This window comes from Nothoprocta perdicaria, unplaced genomic scaffold (assembly GCF_003342845.1).
Source record: "Nothoprocta perdicaria isolate Ctin4 unplaced genomic scaffold, notPer1 scaffold_9, whole genome shotgun sequence".
NCBI classification, from domain to species: domain Eukaryota; kingdom Metazoa; phylum Chordata; class Aves; order Tinamiformes; family Tinamidae; genus Nothoprocta; species Nothoprocta perdicaria.
In genome coordinates, this window is record NW_020456198.1 from 1,539,787 (window position 1) to 1,567,499 (window position 27,713).

At 45.0% G+C, this 27,713-nt stretch overlaps 1 protein-coding gene across 2 annotated transcripts in view; it reads left to right on the top strand.

The window, feature by feature from the left end:
* Nucleotides 1–27,713, top strand: part of FOXP1 (forkhead box P1) — an 89,941-nt gene that overhangs the window by 21,450 nt on the left and 40,778 nt on the right. The window contains exons 2-5 of one of the 2 annotated variants that reach the window (XM_026052491.1): nucleotides 5,182–5,319; nucleotides 6,288–6,377; nucleotides 11,794–11,947; nucleotides 17,617–17,821. In XM_026052491.1, the coding sequence (XP_025908276.1) occupies nucleotides 5,200–5,319; nucleotides 6,288–6,377; nucleotides 11,794–11,947; nucleotides 17,617–17,821 (569 nt within the window). In that variant the 5' untranslated portion in view covers nucleotides 5,182–5,199. The remainder of the gene's footprint in view (nucleotides 1–5,181; nucleotides 5,320–6,287; nucleotides 6,378–11,793; nucleotides 11,948–17,616; nucleotides 17,822–27,713) is intronic. The other variant, XM_026052492.1, reaches the window with a different exon arrangement.

Consider the following 27,713-nt stretch of genomic DNA (forward strand, 5'->3'; position numbering starts at 1 on the left):
GTTGGGAAGCATGTACAGCAGGTTATATATTTTCCTTTCATGTTGGTGGAGCGGGAAACAAAAATGATAACTGTTGGGAAGCATGTACAGCAGGTTATATATTTTCCTTTCATGTTGGTGGAGCGGGAAACAAAAATGATAACTTTTTTTTTTAAATGTAAAAAATGATGATGATGATAATCTTGAGGCTGCAATCTCACGCTGCTTATTAAATGAGTCTTTGGTTGCGTGCGTTCCGTTTTAGTCGGAATTTGACAAATGTTAGATGTGGAAAGGATTTAATTTATGTAAACTTTATATTTTTATGCAAATTAAATGGGTATTTATTATAGCTGAAACAATTATCCTGGCACTTAGTGAGAAACCTGGTATGCATGAGAAGTGGTAGATAAGATCAGATGTTTCGTTCTGTAAACAAATATGAAAATATCCCAGTCTTTCCTGAGCTGGGAAAGAGCAGGGAAGACAGGAGGCTTCCTGATGTACCCAGGAATGTCAGAATCGCCTCCGTTCCTGGGATCCTCGAGTCAAAACCAGATCTTCCCTGCTGATAAAATGCCATAAACAGAATAATAAAAAAATGCTAATTTAATTTTAAAGAGTTCTTTTTCCCCCCCCTCCCTCTTTTAGTGGGGAGCTGTATTGTTAGGCAGAGAAGAGTTATGCTAATGACTGACTACTTAGCTGATTTTACATTAATATAATAAACATTACCTGTCTTAATGTGTTGTGCCGTGTTATGGCAAAATAACTAAGGCTAAAAGTGAGATTCCATTTTGCATAATGAAACAGAACTACGGTTTCCGCATGAGTAATGCGGCCGGGGCCGCTTGGCTGTTGTTGGAGGAGCGACGTGTTGTGTCACCGGGCGCGGGAAGGATGCGGGTCCTCCCAACGGCCCTTTCCCTTTTGGGGGAATCTGCTGGGATTTGGGCACTGGGCTCTGCGGTTTATCTGGTCTCGGGGCACGAGCAAAGCTCTTCTGCCTGGCTTTGCTTGAGGCTTTCTGGTTTTCACCGTTTTGCCCCAATAGCATTCTAATCAGCCAGCCCAAAACTTCTTTTCCTCTTTTTTTTTTGACTAGATTTCTGTTTTTCTTGTAGCCCAATATTTTTAGCTGTCCCCCCAGACACTTGTTTCCTTCTGCTTTCAGTGATGTTGTGCTCTGTGTAACCTTGCTCACAAAACCGTTAAGAGAAGATGTTTGTTTGTTTATTTGTTTGTTTGTTTATTTGTTTGTTTATTTGTTTATTTTAAGAAATCCAAATCACTTGCATGAGGAGTCATTTGAAATCGAGTTTGGGGCTCCCTGCAGCGAAGGCTTTTCTGGCAGAGTTTCACTTTACAGTTGAAGGCAATGCTGCCCATCTCAGGTGCCTGCCTGCTGGCAGCTAACAAGACTCCTGCAAATGCAGAATAAGGCAGAAAACGGCAAATTTCAATCAATTATCAACTATTTATTTAAATTAAGAGATTGAGCTGAAATTATATAGCCAGGATTTGATGGTTACTAATTCCAGCAAAAACAGGGCGATGTGGATGATGAGGTGGGTCTAAATGATGCTCATCGCCGTGACCCTTGCCTGAGGCTGGGCTTTTCCTGCAGGTTTTGGGGGAGAGGCTGGAGAAAGAGCAAGCGGGAAGCAGCAGCCTGGGAGRAAGAGAGAGTGTCTGAAGGCACCTGTGGGCCCTAGGGACGTAGCTCTCTCGTCTGCCCTTGCTGGTACCAGCAGGTCTCTGCTAGCAGGGCCACGGAGCTGYGGCTGTGCTTGTGCCTTGGCGACCAGGCTGGGTGTCCCGCACACCCTGCTGTCACCAGCAACCAGAGCAGAGGTGGCCCTCGAGTCCCAGCAACACCAACACCCCCCGGTTGGGGGCAAAATAGAAATAAACAGCTTGGGGGGAGAGAAAAAAAAAAAGAGGATTGATTTCTGGTCTGCCCGCTAAGTTAGCATTCTTTAAATATATTTCCAAGTGCTTTAATTTGAACTCCAACTCCCTGAAGGCAGCAAGGCAGAATTATTTTAGCCCTTCATAAGTACCGCCTGTGATTCATTGTTAACTCATAAAACATCCTCGTGCGCCCGTGCCGAARCAGTTAAGCCTTTTTCAAAGTTGGTTGGTAATTTCTTCTCTCCTTTTTTTTTTTTTTTTTTTGGCAACACTTTCAAGTTGACATCTGAGAGATAGAAATCTAAAATTAATTTATAGCCCTCGGTTTAGGTTTCACTTACTATCAGGCAAAATATCAGAAATAAATATTTTTTATCTAACGTAATGCAAAGTAGATTGCCCGGCATCTAAAATAAAGTTGAGTTTTGACTGAATACACTCAAAAAGGGACCCATAAATATTAAGGCGCTGTAGTTAAGAACTTACATGACTGTTTTAAATACTATTGATTTAAACCACTGGCTAGATTTTATGAATCAAAGTGTAATTTCCAAGCTTTGGCTATATTTCTCGACGCTAAAGCACTCTCTCTTGTGTGCCTTTGCAGCTTTCCAGACATTCAACACGGGATTAAATGATAGTAGTTACAATGATCAATAGGTTAAGACCGGTACAATCACTCTTACCGCTAATGACCTCGGTAGTAATGGGTAATAAAGTGTGGGCTATAATAGCCTCTTGCTGGTGCTGCATGCCCTTTGATTCCCAGTATTACTAGGGACTAGCTACATGAAAAAGTTGGACGTTCGGAGTTAAGAGAGTGGATATATAGGCCATAATTCTTAACTATTTGGAGTCTTTAAAGCGCACGTGCGCGCGCCTGTTCGGTGGGTGCAGTTGTTGGTTCTCTYTCACGTGGCGGTTTCGGGTTCGCTTGAGCTCGTCCATGGGAGGTGTCCCCGAGTCCTGCTCGCAGCCAGCCCMCGGGTTGGGGTGAATCTGGCCGCTTCATTGTGCTGGTAAAGGCAGGGCCKTGGATGGAGGTGCAGGTGTGAGGTGCGCGAGTGGTTTCAGGAGGCGAAAGAAAGTTGGATGCATCAACACGCTCCTCCTTCCTAAGCACGTCCTGCCTATGAGCTCAGATGCATGAAAATACTATATATATGTTTTTCTTCATTTTTTGCCTGGCTGCATGCTGCGTTTTAGCCAGGAGCGCCCAGCGAGGCCGTCCTTCCCSCCAGGGATCGTGGCCGGTGCTGCGGCAGGGCCGCGTCCCGCGTCGCGGATGAGCGGCGGGAAGCGCCGGCGGAGCCCGGGGCGGCGCGCGGCCCTGCTCGGCGCTCCCTGCACCCCACCCTGTTCCTGTCTGCGCCCCCGGCTGTCGTCAGAAAGCTGACCCAGGAGTGTTTGTGTTGTACGCCGTCCAGGAATGGCACCGGGAACGCACTTAAGCGCTTCCTTTTGTGCGCTCGCCCCGACGGCCGGCGAAGGGAGCGCGAAGCCCGGGGCAAAGCAGCCGTCCCTGGGGATGGGAGTGCTCAAGGTGAGGCGCGCTCAAGGGCACAGAGAGTGGCTGCAGGGCTTAATGAAATCATTGCCTGCTCCAGAAAAGGAGTTTTATTTGTTATTTCCCCCAAGGTTTTGGATTAGGGTATTCTAGTTTGATGGGATTGCCAAACCTGAGGGCTCCGTGTCCTCGGAGTGTGCCCCGTTGGACAAGGGACCGGGATGGCATGGGGCATTTTCCCTGCAGAAATGCCCAAAACGGGCCACCCCAGCCATTGAATCTSTGTTTATCCATTTAGCCGTGCTTGGCACCTTGCTGCCCAGCCGTGGGCCACCTTAGATATGTGACAAAGCACCACGACATTGAGGAGCCACAGAGGACCTCGTGGCGCTTGCATTAATGGGACATCGCAAGTGTGCAATTGCTAGACTGATTATTTTTTTTTTTTCCCCTTTTTTCCCCTCCTGAACAAGTGTTTTCCAAGCAGTGTCTGGCCCTGGCACGCAACATGTACACAACAACATGGGGAGATGTGCAGTGTACATGAGCCTGACCTTCAGGAAGCATTTTTAGTTCATCAAAATTAGTGATGCTGAGAAATCAGGACATCAGTGCATAATGACTGTGAAATTAGGAATGAGAGCTTGCTATGCAAATGACAGGACAAATCATGTGAAAAAGTCAAGATAAACTGCATATTAAGACATTATGTTACATAAAATTAATACTGCATTTCTCTCTTGCTTACTACTACACTGGAAGATTTTTTTTTAAACTCTTTTATCTTCTGATCAGCTATTGTCTGGTGATTTTTAAAAAAGAGGTGCACAGAAAAAGTGCTAAACATGTTATTACCTTTTATTGTAATACATGAGATGACAGGAGATCCTTTTTCACAAAGTATATCCTTTACTGCTTTTAGTTTTGTGCTGTCACATATTTGATTTGAAACTATAGAAAAGTAAGGTGCTTAAATATTACCGTTAAAACTCATACGGGTTTTGTCTTTTTCTCTATTGTTTTTTTTTATTTTTTTTTCCCCTTTTCTCTTCCTTTTTTGGGGCTGGGGGAAGAGGGGTGGGTTTCTGGAGAAATAGTCTTCTTGCATTACTAGGACTGACAAAATGGTTCTCATGTAGTCTGCAAATTAAACACAAGTGCAGTGATTATTTTGAATAGCTAAATTACATTCTAGAAAGCTTGCAGAATTCATAGCATTGTCATTAGGTATCCGCTTGAATACAATTTGTGTAACCTTGGCCAAGACAGCCTGTCATTTTAATGTCAGTGTTTTATCTGAACAAGACATCATCCTTTCAGATACAGTGTACAGGTTCCTCGCAAAGATGCCCGTGCAGAAACGTGTTAACAGTTGCAAATATGAAATGCTATCAAGTTCATCACTGTAGCTGTTTGTCACCGAAATGTCATGGAAAGCGGCTTTTAATGGTATCTCACATAATATGAAAGAATTGAAGACATCTGTATGCGGGGTGGATGTGCAGTGGCAAAGACGTCGGAGAGGGGCCTCTGTGCGGCCGTGCAGCGCTGCGGAGCCGCCTGCGCCGGCCTGGGCAGCCTCCCCTGCTCCCGTCCGCATCCCGGGCAGGGGGCACCCGCGGCTCTGTGGCCCTGGGGGAGGACCGGGCTGACCTTTCCTCTAAAAAATAAAAATTAAATAATGCTGAGCGGGTTTCTTTAAAGTACATCGGTGGGGATGTGGCCGGGGTGGCGTTGGGCTGGGGCTGCCCTCCTGAYCTGCCCTCCGCTCTCTGCGCCAGGTTCCCGTCTCGGTGGCTATGATGACACCGCAAGTGATCACTCCCCAGCAAATGCAGCAGATCCTCCAGCAACAAGTGCTCACGCCCCAGCAACTCCAGGTGCTGCTCCAGCAGCAGCAGGCACTCATGCTTCAACAGGTAAATGTTTCCTTGGCGGCCTCGCAGCTCCGGCTTGGGATGCCGGCGGGTATTCCCAAAAGGAAAGAAAGGCTGCCRGGGTCAAGGTGCACGTCAAAGCGATGGGACTTGTGGGCGTCCCCGTTGCTTTTCCTTGCATCCCCCCAAACGCACGGTGTGCCGTGGGTCATGAGCAGAAAGAAGAGAGGACGGGGGCGCTTTGTGTTTCAGACCTTGCTCTGCCCATCTGGAGCTGTAAAGGGCTCCTCAGTAAAAGCTGGGAGCATTTGCCAACCCTAATCTGTTTAACTCCATTGGCATTCCCAGCACCCCATCCCAATGTCCGCTCCTGCAGCCGGCACCAAGCAGTTCAGAGGCTGCTACTGGAGCGCGCGGCACAGCCCAGCCCCAGGAATCATCGCCGGGAATCGCCGGCTGCCGTGAACGGCCGCCGCAAACTGACCTTGGGTCCTCCTGCCGGGCGGCCGTTCTCCCTCCCTCCTCCCTCCTTCCCTCCCTCCCTCCTTCCCTCCTTCCTCGCCAGCCGGATGCCGGCACGGAGCACGCCCGGGAGCGGGGAGGAGGCGAGGATTTCCCGGGATGTCTGCGCGCGTATTGAGCAACACTTAATGCAGCCAAGCCCTATCATTTAGAAAGGCATCTGTGTATCACAACAGAGCTTCGCCAGGCTCTCAGCAAGGGCATTCGGGCTTTGTTGTTACAATCAAAGGTCATCCCGTGCCTTATTTTAATTAGTTTGTGTAGAAAATGGTATGTTTTTCATCAGTTCATTTTGGAGATTACTTTTCAAACGATAATGCCAAGAATAGTCAGTGTGCACTGAATTTATTGTCGAGTTTCAAACTAAAGGTCAGACCATTACAGATAAAAGGATGCTATTTTTCAAATCGCAGTTTGTGTGTAGCACCGAGAGGGACACCGCGCCGGAGCTCCACTTTGTTCCTCACCATCTCTCCTTTTCTTTGTAGCAGCAGCTCCAAGAGTTTTATAAGAAACAACAGGAACAGTTGCAGCTTCAACTTCTACAGCAACAACATGCTGGAAAACAGCCTAAAGAGGTACAGACAATACCCATTTTACTTTCAAACCACACGTCCCAGGGGACTGTCTCATAGCTATTAAACTGTCATTCATCTTATAAATGATTGCACAACTGCACTGACTCTGTCGGGCCTCAGCTTTCAGATGGAGAGTTATTGTCCTGTTTTTGCCTTTACTCTCCTGTGCTTTCCACTCGCTCGCTGCCATATATTTTATAGCAGGGGGCCGTGCCTCAATGTTTGGGATGAGTGTTGGAGCAGCATCTAGACTAGCATCTCGGAGGGCGTTTTTGGAAATTATGGTGTAAGTGGGAAGAGGGAAGGATGCAGGCCCAGGTTTGGTGCTGGGCTTCCATAAATTGGTGCAATTCCAAGTGGTTTTGAGTTCCAACTCATCATTCCCAGCCAGCAAGGCTCAGGTGGCAGGAGGGCTGTGCTGAAGCAAGCACAATGTGGTACACGGGTGCTAGGGACACCACGCCAGCCTGACTGCACCCATGGGTGCAGTGGGACACAATGGGTGCTTCCTCCCTCCAAGTACCTGCCACGCTCCAACTCTGTTGATTTTGGGGGTGCTTAAATCCATTTTACACCATGTCCACCTCAGTAGTRACCAGAAGTGATGGTGGAAGATGTCAGTGCTGATGTGGCATCAGTGTAGACCTGGAAAGCCACCGCTCGGCACAAGGTGCCACGTGATGCCCTCCAGCGGTTGTGCCTCAGTTGGCCATCGTGGTGCTCAAAGCACATCTCAACGTGGCCTGGGCCAGCTTTTCACCCCCAAATTTGGGCAAATAGTGCCACCTGTGCCAAGTTTCAACCCAGAATAATATATTTTTCTTTCCAGCTGAGTTATAAACCCCTGAAACTAGGGGTTTTTAATGGAAACGCTGACACAACCTTAACCATAGCGCGCTTACGGGCGCCACTATAATAAAAAGGGAACAGATTAAAAAGTGTCTAAAATGTAAATCTAAAGGACTAACAGTAATTAAAATGGAAATGGCACAGGGAGGGAAGGCATGTAATTGTGAGATATCACTGTGCAGAATGCTCTCAGCTTTGTTTTGCTGGCTGTTTTTCTAATTCAGTAGGGCTTACTCATCAGTGGCAGTTCAATGCGCGTTAATGACTCTGGGATGCAGGCATCACTCTGGACAAAGAAATGATTATTGTGCGGTCAAAAGAAGTTCAAAGACAAGAAGGGAATTTCAGTTTTTTCCTTAGAGATCCACATTCAAGAGCATATAAATTAAGCCAAATGTTAAAAACCACAGTCTGAAAGCTGACTTCAAAGTCACAACTCTCTAATTAATGAACTGCGAGCTTCAGTTTGGACAAGTCGTGGTTTGATGCGCCCATAAATCAACATGACAGGTCTGTTTCACAGCCTCAGACAGCGCTTGTCATTGAGTCACATCAGATGTAAACACAGCAGAAAAAAGGGGGAATATGAAGGAGGTGCAATTGATCAACAGAATTGGTAAAAACCCACTTTTGAAACGCATTATGCATGATCACAGGAAATGGCGATAGCCTCAAGAGGCTTTCTCCTTCTGCTGTTGCTTTTTTGAATCAGATTTCTAACAGCCTTCAAAAGGGAGAATAAGAATTATGGAGCTTCTCCCCTGTGGCTGGCAGGCAATAACCCCCTGTTGTTATTTTGTGCTTCTTTCTTTTCAAAGGCGTCAAAATTTAGTTTTTTAAAGATCTTTAACTCTATATTTGAAGACAAACAATAAAGGGCTGCCACTGTCATTCTTATCAGTTACCAGGGATTGTATTTTTCCTTTCTGTTGCCACTTCTTATTAACCTCTTATTTGGTCTATTAGACATAGTTTTGAATGCAAGCCTGCATGCTGGGAGAACATGAAAGTTCAGATGAGCTCAGAGGGCAGATAAAGAAATGTGAAGGGGAAAGTTACACAGCAGAATGAACGATAAAAGTTAACTCTCCCAAATTGCTGTTGTCAGACAGGAGAGCATCTCAGACACAAAGATGACGGCCGGGCGCTTGGAGGGGGGAAAGGAAGAGGGGGGGGAAAAAGGGAGGAAAAAAAAAATAAAAGAGAAAAAATCCCCACTTTGTACTGAAGGGCTGGGAAGGGGCGGTGGACAATGCGGTGGCGCTTCGGTACCTGGCGTGCCGCGTCGYCCTTCTCCTGTGTCCTCACGAAAGCAGCAGTGGGCAGAGGCTCCTTCCCGCTCGAGGGTGAGCGTTTAGCGTGAGAGCTGTTACGAGAACGAGAGGCGCGGGGACCTTGGGCCTTTGTTATTGTTTTTAACATAATAGACGTCTATGTATATGTATATAATTACATATGTAATATATATATTTTTTTTCTTTTTTTGAGGGGAGGTTGGTTTCGTAGGGGCCACTTTGGAGCCTGCACCTCACCCTCAGCTTGGCTCAGCCCCTTCCCCGCGCGCAGGGGACCATCCGGCTGCATTAGGCTGCAAGCAGTGGTTGGTTGGGTTCAGCTTGGGCTTTTCCCCTGCTTCCTCATAGGAAAAATCGCCCAGACTCCAGCCCTTGGCTGCAGTGAGCGTGAGGATTCCCAGCCTCCCGTGGCTGAAGGGGAAAATCATGGCCAAAAGGCCCAGCCCGAGGGGTGCAGCGGGAATGCCCTCCAGCCGGGATAACACAGCGGATGTGCTCCTGTGCTCCTTCAGTTTTCCGTTTTTTTTTTTTTTTTTTTTCCCTTTGGGAGACGGTGCACCGGGGTCGGTAGCAGCCCTTGTGTCTGCCCAGCAACCTCTCTTAAATAAATTAGGTTGGTTTAAAAGCAGCAGCAAGAGCCCCGTTGGCGCATCAGGGTTGCCTTGAGTGGATTTTTTTTCTCCCCCTCCCAAAAAAAAAAAAAAAAGGCCGTTTGTCCTCCAGCAGTTATGACAGTTTATGTTAGGCAGTAGGGAGTAACCTAAGAAAGGAAAACAGACCTTTGACAGAAGCTTTAGGGAGGGGATCAGAAATGCAAGTTTTATCAGGATATTTCAGCATTTTAACGCTGACTACTGACCTGACAACAGGACTGCTCTGAGACCTTTTTTGTATGCATTCAATTGTGAGAAGTAAACAAACCGACTTGTATCCTGTGTTTGGTAACTGGGTGGGGAGCACAGTTTGGCAACGGGTGTTGCTTTTAAATTCTTTCTTGGACAATGGGCCTTGTATACTTTTATATCCTGGCTTTTCAAAGGCGAGAGCATGGTCGGCAGCTWGGCTCGGCGTAGCCGAGAAGACAACCGAGCGGGCATCACTCCCTTTAGATTAAGTTTTTCAGTCCCTTTTTTCTTTCTTTTTCCTTTTATTTTTTTTTTTAATTTATGCTACCTCAGCACTCAGACGGCAAATAGGTAAAACAAATTGCCATAACTCGATTTCTTTGTATCTAATACTGCTAATATACATACATACATAAAATTTGTAGGAAATTAGTATCTGCAGATGCAACTATTGCCTCGGCTCTCACAGCGCTCGCAGCTGCGGTTTGCATCCGTGGGGTGCTGTTGGGAATGGCTGTGAGGGCTAGGCCTGCCCCAGCAAGCTGGGGTGCGGAAATTAAAACACTTTGGGTTTCAGCGTGTCTAAATGCTCATTTGTTTTAAGTATCTTCGTAATGCTGTGGGTTTTCCTTAAGAAGAAGATAAATGGCTGTGCCTGTTGGTACACTGATAGGTACACAGTTGGCTGCAGCATTAAGATGGATGGGACTTTGCAGGGAGAAAACAACTATTGAAGGGTTTTGTTAAAAGCAGCTTCCCTTGCTCTTAGCTTTCCCCAATGGGCTTTTAATTTTTGCATTTGTTTTTGCCTTTTTTAACTACARTTTTGCAAAATTCAGCACTGGTCTTTCCTCTGGCCTGACCCAATCCAAATAACCGAATGGGGTGAATCAAAGGCAGGAGGTTTTGGAGCGCCCCCGTGCCAGGCGGGATGCAGATGCTTGATGCAATGAGCCRGCCTCGATCCGGGAATTTTGAGGGTTTTTCCCTGCCTTGCACCCGTGCGGGCGGCTCCTGCACGCCCCCGGGGGAGAGAAGCAAAAAGCTTGCAATTTTGGCTTTGTTTGCAAAAGTAACCCCCGGTGCAGTTGRGTAAGAGTTAATTTTCTTTCCATAATTGTTAGCCATAATGTGTATAAGACCTCCACCTTGATACGATTCCTAGCAGATTAGGGATATTAGATAATTTCCTTCTATTTATTGTACTACTGCACTGTATTATCTTTCTATCACTCAGATAATTACTAAGGAAATCTACATTAATTTTTTTTGGCTAGCACAAGGAACTGCTAAACACTGGCATGATGTATTGATGTTTTACACAACAAAAGTTTTCCTCCTGTCATTGTACAATAAATAAAAAGATATTTATCAAATGCAAAGCCTTTCATGGGTTTTAAAGAACAAAGCAAATAAAACACAAGATGAGCATGGAAGCAAAACCTAGAGGCTTCCTTAACTGAGCAAAATTAAGGACTCTGAAGCCTGGAGTACTGTACGTATTAAACACTCACATTCAAGTAAGATGTTGTTTGCTAAATTATGAATGTGTGTAATTAAAATCTAGTGGCTGTTTCTATGAAAGATTTACAATGTTATTTCATCGTTTGTCATGGCTAATTAACAATATTAGATGAAGTTTTTCTTCTTCAAAGGTCTGATTTTTTCTCATTTATTTATGTCAGAAGTGATAAACAGAGTAGTTAAAAGCTTCTCTGGGTACGGCAGCGAGAGAAGCAACATGTTCTTCTACACCTCGAAGGTTCAAGGTTCGCATCCCCGCGGAGGGAGGCAGCTCAGGCTGCTTTATAGTGAGAATAATTAAAAATTTCAAAGTGCAGAAGTAGCAGCCTTAAACACAGCACGGAATAATCCTGAACGTAACAGGAAATACTGTTGCTACATGGATGAAGAGGGGAGAATGAACACAAAATACTATAAATTGCTGTATTTTACTATAAAGTAAGGCAATTGTGTTTGCAGGAGCAAAGCAATCATGGTGCAGGATGGTTTTTTGTCACCTTTTGGTGTAACGTGGTGGATGATGTTAGTTGGGGTTTGCTGGCCCCAAGAGTTACCCCAGCAGCCCCCATCAGCATTTGCTTTTCTCCCTGATGGGTAAAGACCCAATTGTGTGCACTGAGACAGCACGAAGACGCCAGACCGCTCAATAAATATTTAATGGGAATTACAGGAGGGATTTGGGGTGGAAATGTTTCCAGAGGTGTAGATGGGCTGCAGCCCCATGGTTAGCACCGGTACCCTCATCTTTGATGCCATGTGGCCAAGACCTTTCCTTATCCCGGGTGGCAGCAGTTCTAGACTGCAAGGGCGCTGAGCCCAGGAGCTCTTTGACCTCTTGCTAAGGCTCTTCCGTGTCGTGGTGCATTAAATTCCTGTTGCTCTTCTCTTGTCTTGCAGCCGCAGCAGCAGCAAGTGGCCACGCAGCAGCTGGCCTTCCAGCAGCAGCTCCTGCAGATGCAGCAGTTGCAGCAGCAGCACCTCCTGTCCCTGCAGCGCCAAGGGCTGCTCACCATCCAGCCCGGGCAGCCCACGCTGCCGCTCCAGCCCCTCGCGCAAGGTACGTGCATGGGGGTCTCTGCTTGCAGCAACGGGGCAATTGGGAGTCCAGGTTTGGTGTGTCCAGCATCTCCCATCCGGCCTCAGTTTGCCCAGGTACCACCAGCAAAAAGCTGCTGATACTCTTAGCCCAAGTGTGAAACTCTTTGCAGCAGGCTCCCTACTAGATTTTATTGTACTGGATAGCGTGAGAGCAGCTTTTCCTATTCTTTTTTTTTTGGTGTGTTTTTTTTTTTTTTTTTTTTTTTTTTTTTTTTTTTTTTTTTGGTGTGTTTTTTGGCCCTTTCTAGTTCCATCCTTGGCAAGAAGTCAAGTGAGGAAGGACTCCGAGCCGCGCGCTGTAGAAATTTGATTGCCCTTTCCCGCAGCTGAAAGAGAAAGGTGGCAGCGTCTCTTCTCCATGCCTGTTTACGTGTCCTTCGTTTCACTGCCTGTTTATATCCCAGCCCCATTCTTCCGTCCATGCTGAGACAAATTGGGATTAACTCCATTTAATTTTAGTGGAGTTAAACACGAGCCGTGTTGAGCGTTACATCTTCCTGTGTCTTTCTGTAGCCTTGCACTCAGTAAGGAGTCACTACTGTTTACACTGCAATACTTTTGACAATGATTACAAAGTAGGGTTTTTTTATTATTATTATTATTCCTTCTACTCCCTTATGTGTGCTTTTTTTTTATTGTTATTTTTTTCTCCACCCTGCGTCATCCTTGGGACATTTTACGAATGTAGCCCAAGCTCTGGTTGCTCTGTTAAGGCAAGTTGCAGGCTGGTATGGCTCAGAGATGACGGGGTCTTTGAAACTATAATGCTGATGTTCCCAAATAATCTTACCTCTCCCCTTGCCCCCTATGATAAATTTGACCCCCCACTTCACCAACTTGAGTCAGCTCAGCTGGGACTGTGAGGCCTTCAGAGCATCCTTAGGGCTAAACTGGTTGCTAAACCCTGTAACAGGAGAGAGAAGGCATGAAATGAGTCTGAGAGGAAAGAAAGGCATGTAAGGTAATGTATTTGTACCAGCAAAACTTTGCAATGTGCTAATTGCCCCTGAACTGCGTTGCTGGGGGCACTGTGAGCTGCTCTGAGCCGCCCGTGCGGCTCTGGCTCCGACCTTGCTAATTTTTCCCCTGCTCCTCTCTACTATTAAGTTTGCTCGGTAAGGTTCACTGTACAGAGCATCAGTTAAGCTGTCCAAAGGAGGGCAATTGGGCAGTGACAAGACACGCTCCTGTGTAATGCGAGCGAAATGAATGTGGTGATGCATGAAGTGTAATCTGCGCAGGAACACGTCGCAGACACCGGTAGGTAATTCCGYGGCGCTGGCAGTGATGGATACGGCGAGCGGGACGGCGCGACCGATCGTCCCCGGCGCGCCGCAGACCCGCGGGGTCCCCGAGTGCTCCGCGTGCCGCGAAGCGAGGGGCTCACGGGCTGCGAGCGCCGGCCCCGCCGCGGCACGGGGACCGCAGGGACGAGGAGCGCGGGGTTGCGGTGGGCAGCAGCCACGGCCCCRATTTTTCCCATCGCAGAGACGGTGCCTTAAAACTGATGTCATTATGAGGTTTAAATCAACTTTCTGCTTGCTTGAACATGGTCACCTGGGTATGGAGGTACAAGGACACGAGGAGGTTGAGCAACTCGGTTTGTCTCCGCGCCGGCGATACCTGGGGTTGGGAAATTGAGTTCCGCGAGCAGTAATCTGTCACCTGTCCCCACAACATACATTTTTTAAACCTCTGCCTACATTTTCTTTCATAATGAAGGGGACTAGTTGTCCTGAAAAATGCAATGAAGAGCCAGGCTATAGTTTAAAATAATTGGTAATGGACACTTCTTATTTAAAGGAAAAAAAAATCATATATCATCCTCTTTTGTTTTCTGAACAGTTTGCAGGACTTWGACAAATACTCAAAATGTGTATGTTAAAAAAAAAAAAAAAAATCAGCCCACTAGTTAAATGTAGCTATGAATTCAGTTAAAAGCATTTGCTTTTTATTCTTATTATCTGTAATAATAATAAATGTTTCTGAGGAGAAAATGCCACTTTTTAAGTGATTTTATTTTTGTTAGAGTTTTGGAATTAATACATTGTTTAAAGCCGTATCTGGGTTTCAATGCTTCCCTATTGTCTTACACAAAATAGCACATCCTTTAATGTTATATTTGTGTAATCTCTGCTGTTTTGTATTTAGACACATCTGTAATCCAGATTTTACATCTGAGCATGGTGGCAATTTAAAAATAAACCGTATTTCAGGAGTATTCAGAGCTGCCAGAACTAGTTCTTCAGTATCTCCAAAGTGAAACTGCAAATTGCACTTGAACTCACTAGTGAGTGAAATAATAGGCCAGGAGCATCTGGTTGCTTGATTGCTCTCCTGGACTAGGCAGCTACAGGTCCGAATCCCGTTGTTTGCGCTTAGGAAGTTGCAGCCCAAGCAAGGGTGATCACACGTAATTGCACCGCAGCTCTGGGAAGCTGACTTAAATTTTAGCTCTCACTACTAAAATCAACCTGTTAAACTGTACATTTCATAATTTATTGCAAGTGTTCATGGATCTCTTTGACTTGCTTTTACCATTTGTTCTATTATTTTATTTAACTCGTTTGCCTAATGAGTAATGAGCGTGCCTTGCAACGGCCGGGCTAGTTAGGAATTCTCTGCAGAGTTATTTGAAACGAGCAGGATTTGGGGAAGGAGGAGCATTTTTCTTATTAAATCTTTCCTATTCGAGGGATATCAGTGATGTGGTCATTTTTTAAACACCCAGTTGGGTGCAGGTGTGTTTGTGCTTGTGACAGCGCAGTCAGTACTAATGACTCCCAACCCCAAACCTTTTCATCTCCAGCATTTTTTTTCCGCAATTTTGATGCTTTTTATTTCTCTCCCAATAAATGGTATAATTCTCATAATTAATAGGAATTACACCTGTGTATTAAGTTGGAAGGAACCTTTTCTGTCTTAGAAGTTCTGCATAAAGCTATATGTAATACATATATTATTTTACGTTATAATAGTGACTGTAATATTGACATATATATACACACATGTTTATAATATATTTAAATTATATCAATATGTTTATTATATATAATATTTAATGTGTGTATATAGATCATGTGTTATAGACCATATATTATTGATGTGTATTTTGTTAGCTGTAGCGCTTGTAGGCTTTGCCTAAAGGACTGATAAATCCAAAAACACCCAGGAGGCGAGTGAAGGTGAGAGCATGAAGAGAGACAAGGAGAGTTGATGCTGCCAGTTCTCCAATTAATAATAATAATTAAAAAAATCCACTTGTCTAAGAAATACAGATAGGGGGTGGGAAAAAAAAGGGGGGGGGAAGCAAATCTTTCCCTATTTGCTTATTCCCAAAAATAAAAATAGGTGTTGAGTCATATGGTCCCCTATCGATACGTTACCATCACTATTGTTTCAGTGGAGTAAGCAGCGGCGCGGGGCGGCGCAGGTAATTGGGAGCGCGAGACAGCCCTGGCCGGCGCGCGCGCCGGGAACACCGCGCGCCGTCRCTCCGCGAGGTGTTGGGAAATAGCGGCCCGCACGGAGCCAAACAGGACGCGGGCCTGTGCGCTSACCTTTCTCTTTGTTTAATTCGTGCCGGGCTTAATTTCAGGGGGAGAAGTAATAATTGAATATGTCTAATAACTAAATGCTCTTTTGGGACAAAATCCATCAAAATGTAATTGGCGGCTGGTTCTGGTGAAGGGGAGGCGGCTTTAGAGACATGGAGGTGTCCGAGGAATATCAGATTGCCCAACATATAAACTGAAGCCTCCTTCACGCTATATATTAATTGTGGATACTTAAGCATTTAAGGTTTTTTTTTCTCCTTTTTTTTTTTTTTTTGTAGTGAACTGTTACTGGAGACTGTTTTTGTTAATGCTACTCTCAGAAAGGCGGGGAAGGTTATTGGTCTGTCGTGCAATAATTTACTCCTCTTTGATATGCAAACGATCCACGGTGAATATAAAAAAAATCCTATCAGACTCATTTCACAGTTCTTAACCACTTAGATTCTCTGGAGTCTATCGCCTCATTAGACCAGTGCTCTCCAAAGCTAGCATAATTAAAATCTTTAACAGTTTAGCAAAGTAAAGATGTTTGGCTGATCACGTTGAGATGATTATCTATCCATTGTATTCTAAATGACAAAAATAAATTAAATTTAGACCTTGGCATTTTTTATTATGTGTTTCAAATGAATATAATGCATACTGCTTTCCTTTTTTTTTTTTTTTTTTTTTCCCCCCCTCTTCCTTTCGCTTTTTCCCCCCCTCTCTTCCTCGATGCCTTAGGTTTGGTGAGCTCCATGCCTGCTTGATGCTGCTTGTCGCTCAGAAAATGGCAGGTTTCCTTAGGATAGGGCCAGTGTCACAATACACTGAAACAATGAACTCCCAACCAAATAATCGCAAATCAGAGAAATAAGAAACCACTTTAAAAACACACCAATGATGCCATTTTTTTTTCTTCCTGAATTTTTAAGCAATTCATCTCAGCTGCTTTTTTTTTCTTCTTTTCTTTTTCTTTCTTTTCCCCATGGTCTGCTGAAAGAGCATTGAATTAGTCCTCGATTAGATAATTTCTCATTTGATCATGTCCCACACCTGATTTTTATCCCAAGAATCTCAGCGTGGCAGCCACACGCCGGTGGCCGCTTGCATTGGGCCCTACTGCAGTTTGCAGAGTTTTTCACTCGGGACATATATGGAATGCTACAGGAATGCCCCAAACCTGATGTCCATCTAGACACAATGAAGCCCTCCAATTTCTTGATTTCTCCCAGCCTATTTTATGTTTTCATTTTAGTTTTGAATGGCTCATTAGCATCGATCTAAGAAATGACAGTAATAATAGTGTTACTTGTATAGAAAGTTACACAGTTTTTCAGCAGACACATCCATCAATTAAGTGAGCAGTTTGAGAAACCAAAATTAATGAGAAAGATAGGTGTGTTAATGAAATAATCATAGTATAATCAATTTGACTGTTAAAATTTGAAAAGCATTTCAGGAAGACAATATGAATTCATAATTTATGTCTAAAAGTGATTAATAAAAACTGTATTTAATAACAAAGCTATTTGTCATCATTTAAAACTTAAGCACAAAATTAGTCATATTGTGGTTTGTGTTGTCATAATAGTATACAGCTGATTTTTTTTTTCCKAAGATCTTTCTTTAAAAAATATGATAACAAGTGTTTGCTTTCCCTAAAATACATATTGAAATACATATTTCTGGGGGTTGTGCAGATGAGTCCATGGTCACCATTGCTCTCARGTTGCCTGGGTCCTCAGTAGAATTTTTGTCTGCATGGGGACTCTGAAATGCCCAAATCACCCAAAGTAATAGGAATTAACACGATGCACCAAGGTGCTGTTCTGCGTGGATCCCTGTATTGCACTGCCATGGGATTTTGCCTTTAATAGGTATTATAGATCAGGTACTCACATATTTAGCAGATGGCCTAACTTGTTCAGTATTAGCCTTAAATTATTAAAAAATAAATAGTGCTAGAAGTGCGCATGCGCACACACAACTCAGGCTAGGCTTTGTTTACTGACTCTGTGATTTAATTACTGTTTGAAGACGGCCCGAATTAGCAGTTAATTGATTTAATTATCCAATTTGTTTGTTTCAGGCATGATTCCAGCGGAGCTGCAGCAGCTCTGGAAGGAGGTGACGAGCTCACACCCGGCGGAGGAGGCGGCCAGCAACAACCACAGCAGCCTTGACCTCTCCACCAGCTGYGTCTCCTCCTCGGCGCCCTCCAAGACCTCCCTGCTCATCAACCCGCACGCCTCCACGAACGGACAGCTCTCGGTCCACACTCCAAAACGGGAGAGGTAGGTGMTGGTGCAACGGAGTTGTCTGGTCTTCTGCTCTGCAGTAAGAGCCTCCTCTGGGCTCTCTCCTTTTGTTCCTAATTGCATCCAAGTGGGCGCCACTGACTGATTAGAARCGTGTTAAATAATGGGAGGGAAAAAAAAATATATATATGATGAGTGTAAACTGTTTTAAGACTTCTGTTGTCGGTGTCATCCTTGAGTGCTTTAGAGATARGAGCTCATGAGTTGATCAGTCTGGGGTGTTTGGCCACAAGTCACATGCGTTTTGGTCAAGTTTTAGGGCTTATTGTGCAACAAATTTGCCTTTTTTTTTCTGCATTACCTGCTTTTATCCAGCAGGCTAGACTTGAGTTCCTCCGCAAAATAGCGTACATGTTTCTAAGTGTGGATGAAATTAAGTAATCAGTGCTGTCTGGCTCTTGAGTTGATGTGCGCTTGCTGAGCYCACGTTGTTAAAAGTTATTTTGGGGGCTCTGCAGAAACTGCTTTTGGCGACTTTGAGGAAACGGCCCCAATGGCATTTGGTTCCTGCGGCTGCACACGGAGCAGCAGAGAGGTGCTTTGCATTCAGGAGAGCCCCCTTGCCCAGCTAGCGATGTTATATGAGACACTAGTGAGAGGTGGATTTTATGGGAACTGATGGCTTTGTCTTTCTGTCCTCCTTTCATTCATTAGAAACAGGATAATGGAATTTTTAAGCCATAGAGTTTATATTTCTGGTGATCTGGAAAGAGATTGATAGGGAAGTTATATAAATACCTTTTACATCTTTCTAGTATTAAGAAAATAGYGGTGGTTGGAAAAGATGGTTTTAAAGAAGAGCATACCCAGTGTTTAGAAGTGTAGCTGTTTTGATATTATAAAGTATACGGCATCATTTTATACCCATTGCAAGGACATGTGGGAGAACATTAGCGTATACATTTATAATGCATGGAAGTGACAAGGACATGGTTGTCATGAAGCCTTGCGTGTGATGCTAAAAACAATTTGATGTTTATTAAACAATTAAATTCCGTTTTTGCTCCRCATAGAGCTGAACAAGATGCATTTATGACTTTCCAGCTTTTTTTTAATCTATGTTTTTCCTAGTTTATAAAACAAAAACCCATGTAGTGAAAGAGATCTTCTCTCACTGAATAGATGCATGTGCTGTCTGCTAATGGCAATCTAATCAAGGAAACAATATGCCAGCGCTGCTTAGTTTGAAACGCAGTGGAAACATATGAATCTGTTCTGAAGTAAGAATTTGCTTTCTGTACACTGTCAAAGAGAGCTGGAAACCTGTGTATCTGAGGGCTGTCGTGTAATTGTGGCCCGAAGGCAATTTGGCTCTACAAATAAGGTGATACATATGCTTTTATTAGTAAAGTTCCAAATAAATTAATTAGGAAGGCGTAAACATGCCACAGTATTGCCTGAGACTGTGTTAGGTTAGAACACTTAAAATCCTCAATCATTGCACGGAGAGGTGTCTTGTTAAAGCTTGTCATTATGCCTTGCTTAAAATCTACTGAGTTCTCCTCAATACCAAAATACAAAAATAAGTATATTTAGGCACACAAATAGGAGGGCAACGGCCTTTGCTTTCTCTTGGCTGTTTGGTACACGGGAGGCTTAYGCCATCCATTTGCTGCAGTGATTGAATTACATCCGTGTCCATCAGCAGAGCAGGAGGCTGCGCACGGACGAATGCCTACTGATGCACTTAAGGGTTTTGTTGCAGTCTCATCAGGCATCGTGGTGCCTGCCTGCATTTCATGTGACATACAAACTCCTCTTGTTTAGCTGCCTTGCACCGACTTCCCCTTTGGAAGGGGATTTAGCTGCCGTCAGGGCGTTCGGGCTGGTGGCGAGCAGGGGAAAGATRAGCTGTGCTGCGTGTGTTTGAAAGCACCCAGAAACAGAGAGTGCTTGCAGAAGAGAGAGCATGGGCATATGTAGGGCTTGAGTTACCTTTTGATTGCAAAGGTAAAGATTACAAATAACGGTGGATCTGGCTGGAGTGTGACCTGGCTAGACCTGGAGTGTGATTCTCTCTGTTTCCCTGTGTCCGGCTGGTGCAGGAGGATATATGTAATATGGTAGGGTTTGTGGAGCTGCCCAAGTTCAGGTGATGTGGGGCTGTGGGAAGGGCTACAGGGTATGGACCTTTCTGCACGTCTCTGTGCAGGGCAGCAGCTTGGCCTGGCCCGGCAGGTTCTTGTTGCCTATGTGGGTTGCTGGTCTCCCATCTCTTTCCTGCTACCTGCTAGAGTTGAGCAGAACTTTAGTGTGTTTGTCACCTGAAGAGCAATGTCTCTGAAGGGCCTAGAGGGCAAAACTTGCCCGTTTTGAGGTAGCATTTTCTTGGGAAAAGTGTTGAGCTGCTCTGGGAGTCACTCTTGACTTGGAGATCCCCGAGTGCCATTTGAGTGCAGCAGATATTAGTGCAGATATCTCTAGGTTAGAAGTCCCTTGGCTGGTGACAGAGCACGTTGAGTGCAACACTAGAGGAGTTTGCTGCAAGCTTTGGTCCGACGTGACCAGGAGCTATTTATTTAGACTTAAACAACAATAAAAAGCACATAGTAAAATCTGCAAGTGTCCTAACAGTAAACCACAGCCACGTTATAATGACTGCCCAGCAGCAATAAATAATCATATCCAGGTAACATTAACTTTTAGGGGGTGCCATAAAGCAGTGCTTTCCCCCCTGCCCCTTGGGCTTTGGAGCAGGAGTGGGCTGCGGGACACAGGCTGGTCGTGTGGGGGTTGCTGTAATCATCCTCATCTCTGGCACATGTCACTGGGATCGTTCGCTCTGTGTTTTATGGGGTTACTGGTCCCATAAGGTCAGCTCTGGAGGTTGCTTAAAGATCTGCGAAGCAGGAGCAACTCCCTCAATTTCAGCGAGGTTATAAGCACCTGCGTGAAAACAGCCAGAGAGCAGCAGTTCTGCTCAATGTGTTGGGCGAAAACACATTTGAGTTATAAGCAGGTGTTTTAAAATAGCAGGGGAAATAGAGTTATTGGCTGGCTGGTGAGCCCATGCCAAAGCCCAGCCTTGCAGGGTGTAGTGAGAGGTGTAAGTGCTCTGCAGGCTGCCGGAGAGGTCAGGTCTGGCACCAGGTTGTGACACTGGGGTAGCAGCAGTTGCCACCTGTAGCTATGACAGTAACAGCTGAAAGACAGAAAATGTCTTTATGTCAAATAACAGGCTGCAGCCACCCAAATCCAGGTGACTTAGTACATTGGAAGCAGGAGGCATCCTGCGCTCCTGGATGCAGGTCTGGGACTGCAGCATCGCTGCGCATGGGATTTAAGTGCTCGGTGTATGTAACTTTTACAGGAATGGACCAATTCCAGCTATAAATAATGGGTTAATGCTTTCCTTCATTTGGACTTTAAATATATATTACCTCTATGCTTTTGTCCCACAYTTTGCCTGGCTTCTGTAAGTAGCAGCAGCAGCAGCTCTGGGGTTTGGTGCACAGCAATCTGTTAAGGAGATAAATAATCTGCTTTGGTATGACACTCCTACTCTCCTCTTTAATTTGTCTTACACAAGGAAAATTATAATTAAATCATTCAGGGTAAACCCTTGAGTGTAGAGAAGGAAAAAAACACACTTTGGTAAAGATTGCCAATAGAGACCAACTTCCCTGTTGTGCCGTGCAGAGACATTTATCAATATTCAGCACTATTAAAGAGAGAACATTTCGTGTGATTTGTGAGGCGGATGCCAAAGCTCAAATCAAGGCTTGTTAAGATCCTTTCCCCATGCAATCATGGGCATTCAGCATCATTAGAATTCAGCACTGCCTGTGTGTTTCATGCTTTGATTTTACTCAGACAATTTAATAATGTTTATTGTGCTGATTATATATATAAATTCACTGAATGCAATAAACATACCTCAGTCATCAGTACCCTAAGGGAAATATTTAGTTATAGATACTTGTATTCACTCAGGATAAGTGAAAGTGAGACCATCAGCCGGCATGCAAACCTCTCATCATCTTATCAGCATTTGGGTTTCTCCAGTAACAAGCGTTTTCTCTATGTAAGTAGATAAATAAACAACTGGAGCCGGTTAAGTACAGCTGTTGTGCGTAGAAACATCAAGGACAGGACCCACTTTTAGCATCGTTCCATCACATCTTGGGTAGAGAAAGCTTCGTTATTTCGTGAAGATCAACAGCAAAGCAGAACATGTGGTCACCTCCGGTGACTACTGACTTCCTAACCTGACAAGTCCTGTGCATCACAAAATCTGCATGCGTAGAAATATCCCTTTTGCAGTAGGTTTGGGAAAGCAAAGTGTGGCAGAATTCACCACTCCATTAGGATGGGCTGAGCTCGTTCCAGTGGGACCTAGAGCAGGAGGTTTGCGGGCCCCTCACCCCACACACATGGGAGCCTCACGAATCCACTCCGGAATGTTGTGCTTGCTGCAACAGGAGATCGAGACTGTACGCCCAAGAGACCTTTCTCCATCCTCCATTCCGTGTTTGACTTATGATGTCTTTGTTCTCATTCCTACCATACTTGACACGTGTTCTTCCACTTCAGGAAGCAGCCATCTCATAGGAAAAATAGATGGAATAAACAAGGGGATATTTAAATGACTTTTTGTTGCCAGCATCTCAGGAGGAAGGAGTCTTGAGATAGCTCTGGAAGGAAATGAGAGGGATGGCATGGCAGGCCAGTGATCTGCTGTTTAGGCTTAATGCATTGGATTTGACTGTTGTTCTTTCACATGCCAGCTGATCCTCCATCAAAATCYCAGGGCCCTTGGATGAGGGCTCTGGGATTCAGCACACAATTAAGAATTACAGATTTTGGTCCATTATTAATGCTCTGGATGAAACAGTTCAGCCTACAGTCCATATGCTCCCAGGGCCTGATCCTCTCTTGGCCTCCGTCGTTGCGTAGTCCTTGGCATCCATTCTGCACTGGTGCCAGCATCAAATCTGCTCATCCGTGTCAGCTTCCCTCGGTTGCTCCGTGCCATTGGTTCTTGCTCATTACACTTGTTCATCAGCAGAGTTTTGTTTTGAGTTTTATTAGATGAGTTTAGCTCAAATCCGTTACCCTTTAGAAAATGGGCTCTTCCTCGTTGGGTGGCTGCTTGCCCTTCCCAAGGTCAGCAGGATGGCTGGGCTCAAGGAAAGGGCAAAATGAGGATGTTTTTCTTGCCAAATGCATTGAAGTCCTCAGAAAAACACTTGCTGTGCATGATGACTCAAGGTCCTCAGCTGGTGGCCACGGCTAAGGAACCTTGTGCTCCTCCAGTAAGCGCGCACGGATCTGGCTCGGAGCGTCCCGCTGCCATCTCCAGCTGGCACCTCTCTGCAGAGGAGCAGTTCCCATGGGCTTCTCCAGGCTCGTTCCTCCTGAGTCATCCTTCTCTGTAATCAGCTCTGAAGATACCGTGACTCAGAGCTATCATTGCCTATCTCTGGTTTTAACCTCATCGAGAACTTCTTGCTGTTCTCATTTGTCAAGCTTGGGTGCATGTTGTCCTCTGTATTTCTGCTCCCACTGTCGTCCCCTTTACTAAATCAGCCTCACGRGGCTGCTTCCCCATCCGCCAGTGCTGAGCACCTTGAGGAAATTATGCATTTCAGAGAACTGTTTCAGTAAGTCCTGAAGAGCCATTTCTGGTTTATTTTTGCCCCCCTGCAAACGATGCGAAGGGAAGGAGTCGGCGGCGCTTGCTCTGCTGTCCTCGCAACCCTCACCTGCCATCAGAGCCCTCCTCAACTGGGACAGTTCTCTGGTTCCTGGTCACATGCAGCAGAGCTCAGCCGTACAACTCCAAACACCAAGCTAATGCATCAAAAAGCACTTAAAATAGATTGGGTGAGCCTTGGCAGACGCAGAACAGAACTTTTCCGAATTTTAGCATATGTATTGTTTTATTCCTCCATCTGGCCGACAGATCATTGTTTGATATCGGAGTGCTTTGCATATCTCCTCCCTTTTCTTGCAACCGAGATACTTACATGTGCATTTAATACAGCTTAATGCTATTTTTACATACCAGAGGAATAGCTGATGGCTTTCTGTTAATTGCATGCACTTTGCAGTTAAACTTTTACTAAAACATTCCTGTCTAAATACTTGAAGTCCAATGAAAACTTTGTCCTCTTCTTTTATTAGAGGTGTTTATGTAGTAGTCTTAAAAAGTGACCTGTTTTTGGTTTACTGCACCATGGATTCCTGGTATTTTTATTTCCTCCTGTGTGCAAGTTGTCCTTCMTCAGCGTTTGCTCTGGAAGCCTCGCGATCCTAAAGAGCCAGACAGGGAGCTAATGAAGAGCTGTTTTATTTTCTATCATACGTATCGCAGCCGGAGAGTGGAAAAGAAACACCCTTGAAAATGCCATAAAAGCYGAGGAGAAGTTAGGTGATTTTTGTGTGCCTGTTTTCTCTGCTGCTCAATAAAAATCAAGCAGTTAGTATGACAGCTGTTATATCATGTTATATTGTACCACTAAGATATTGAGTAGCATTTAAAGTAAAACTCCACCATTAAACTGTATAAACTTTATCCGTTTCACTGTGGTTTAATGGAAAAAAATGAGTTTTTCAATAAAATGACATCATTTTTCCCAGGTTGTAATGTTCGCTTTACAACTGTTTTTCTTTAATTCAATTTATTTTACTTTTCTTTTTCTTGGCATCCCCCCCTTTTTTTTCCCCTTGCAGTTCAGAGAGGGGGAAATCTCTTTTCGTTGAGCACGAGGCACCGCTCAGACCTTTCTTCCCTTCTCTCCAACCCCCCGAACATCTTGTGCTAATCTGCAGCTCCTTTATATTGGTCAGACAGGGTTATATTTTCAAAGTGGAGCGATGCCCTTTGAAATCAAATAATTTGTTAATGCGATGCGYGACTCTACCTGCCGCCTATTCGAGGGCCGGGGGATGGAGCCGGAGTAAAATCGTAATTTATTCCTCGCTGCCTGGGTCTGAGCAAGATTTGTGTAATCCAGACAGGTATTTTTCCATATCGCCGGCGTTTTTAAGGAGGTGGGGATTTATTATTTCTTTCTGTGTGCGGAGGGGAGGCATGTGTGCCTTATAAAGTGTATTCTTCTCATTAAGACAATGGTGTAAGCCCAGATGGGGAGGCTGCTAATACGCGTTGCAGCTTGTCAGTCCAGGCTGCGTGAATGAAGGAGATAACTATTCCCCYGGGAGAGCGTCTCGGGAGCCGAGCAACAGATATGCTGGCCGGAGAATTCTTTAAACTGCAATTTTCCCTTTATTCTATTTTTTTTATGTGTGTGTGCGCGCTCAAAAATAACATCACGAGGGCTCCTTAAATACCACTCCATCCGCAGAGCGCGATTTCCCCGGCACAGGTGGTGCTAATATAGGACAGTCCCCTAGGCACTTGTCGCCAGGAGTTGTACAGCTTGTTCGGTGTCTGCATCCATATGGCAAGCTGTCCCGTTCATGGGCAGACATTGTAGCTGTGCCTGTGGGTGCCGTGGTCAATGGAGGGGAAAAAGTCAATTTTTTTTTTTTCCCACTCTCGGCAACCCAAGTTGTGCTCGTTTGTTTTGCTGTGGAATGCAGAATAAAGTGGAGAGGGGGAAAGGGAAGGAAAATATATATGAATAATGCTATTAACCCCAGATTGCCTCGGAGCGTCTCCTGCACGGAGGTGCTGGTGGTGGCATGGGTTTATCCTTGGAGCTGTGGGCTCATCCGTAGGTGCCACAGGCTACTCCAGCTCTTCCTATAGAAAGCCCTGCTTGCGGGAAACCCCGTTGCTGTTTTCTATACCCAAATTAACTCAGTGGTTAAAGCAAAGCCATAAAACAATATATGTCCATGCACTTTTATACTTATTTTTTTACCCGTTATTGCCCAGTGCTCCAGGGGACCCATGGCGCCCAGCCCCACATACAGGGTTTTATGGCTACACTGGCATCCGTCATTGTGCTGCCAAGTGTTTTCCCCACTTCCCTGCAACTATTTGGGCTGACTCTTAGTAAACACAAACAAATAGGCGGCGCGGCACCTGCGGCAGCAGATGCTGTTTACGCTACCTGTGCAGCTCCATGCGCTTCCCAAGGGATGCACGCCCCTGGTCCATGCACTCCCCACAACAGCCCCCTTCGGAGGCAGCGAATTCAGTCACCAATTTAATGGTATTTCTCCATCCTAGCAATAATTTCCCGGCATCAATTTTCTGGACGTTTCGCAGAACACCCCTATTTTAGGGAGCCCTGGATGGAGGAAGGCGCAATTGCAGCCGCTCTGCAACGTGGTGGTCACCTGGTGGAAAATACCGCAGTGAACAGTCCGGGTTAATCATGGCCATGATGTATGATGGGTCTGTGCAAAGGTGGGAGAACTGCCCTAAATATAACGGCCCGCAACTATTTTGTTGAACCAGAATAGATCCCGTTTCGCTGGGGTTTCATTTCCTATAAAGTCAAGTGTAACAACAGAACATGTTACAGTAAAATAACGTTGGCAAACACGGCCTTTTGTACCAAGCGTGTGCCTGTTTGTAACTTTACACCTCGGTCCTGGTGAAGTCCAAGGTCTAATCCTGTGTTTTTAAAAGCTGAGCGTTTCTTAAAAGCGTTCCTGAATCGGGGCCAAAGCCCTGCAGTTGCCTCCTCCCCTGCCCAAGAGCTGGGTGTGTGGGAACAGCAGTGTCCCTGTGCCGACAATCAGGCTGGGAGGAAAAAGGAAGAAAGTGGTAGGATCACATTTTTTTCCTAATTAAACTAAGATACTGAATCAGTCCCTTTTCATCTGAATAAATTAGAGGACTTCTCAGAGAGGAATAAAATGAGATTTAACAAGGATAAGTCGAAAGCAGTGCAGATAGGAAATAAAAATTCCAAACCGTGTTGGAAATGACACATCCGCTGCTCAGCATCAATTACGTGGGAAAGGGCTGAGGCATAATAGGGGCTGTGGAATTAAGGTGGGACCTTCTGGGCCACGTCTTGGCTAAAAAGGTGGATGCGTCATGGGAGGTATAAACATATGTGTTGCCTTCAAGTTCTCCTTTTTTTAAAATTCTTTTTTTCCCTGTTATACATTATGCAAAACCAGTTGCACCACAATTAGTGTGATGTACAATTGGCCACTCTCTGGCAGGGAGGATAAAGAGAAATGGGAGCAAATGCAGAAGAGAACAGCTCGGATGATGAAGGAATTGGAGGGAATAGGTTATGAAGACAGATTAAAAGGAATTAAAGATCTACACCGTGGAAAAATAGAGGCTCTAGGAGGATGTGATTATGGTGTGTAAGTTCATGAAGTGATGCTACAAAGACGAAGAGGGGGGAAAAAAGTTGTTCTCGTTAGTTAGCAATGCTGGAAATGAAAATCCAGTGTTTCAAATCATGTGTGCCTAGGTACATTTGATGTACTTTTCACTGTAGTAGCTAGGCACAAGGTTGAAATAAAAGAAAAAAGTGATTTATTTAAAGTAGTAAAAAAGGTTGTTAATGGTAAATTCAAGTGCAAGGATGGAGCTTCCATCTACGATAAGGGATGATTTTCTATACTTTTTTTGGCAATGGACTCTTCTTTGACGGGTCCACTCAGTTCCTCTTAGGAGATTATGTAGGACAGGGACTGCCCAGACCCTGTGGCAGCCCTTTGTAGGCTCGAAAGTGGGAGATGACCACTGAAGAAGTATATGGTGCATTGAGAGTATCTTAATCTTGCTATATATACTTCTAAAAATCCAAAACATCAGTTTGTAGATTAAAACCAGAAGACGATCGTTACAATTGCCCAGTCTGGCTTTACTCTTGCGGCGGGTGGAAGGAGGAGGAGGGCTGGGAGCCACATTTGGTCTTGGTCCCGCTGCAAGCTCCGGACAACAGGAAGCAGAGGAGAGTGGATGCCCGGCAAGCAGAATTCC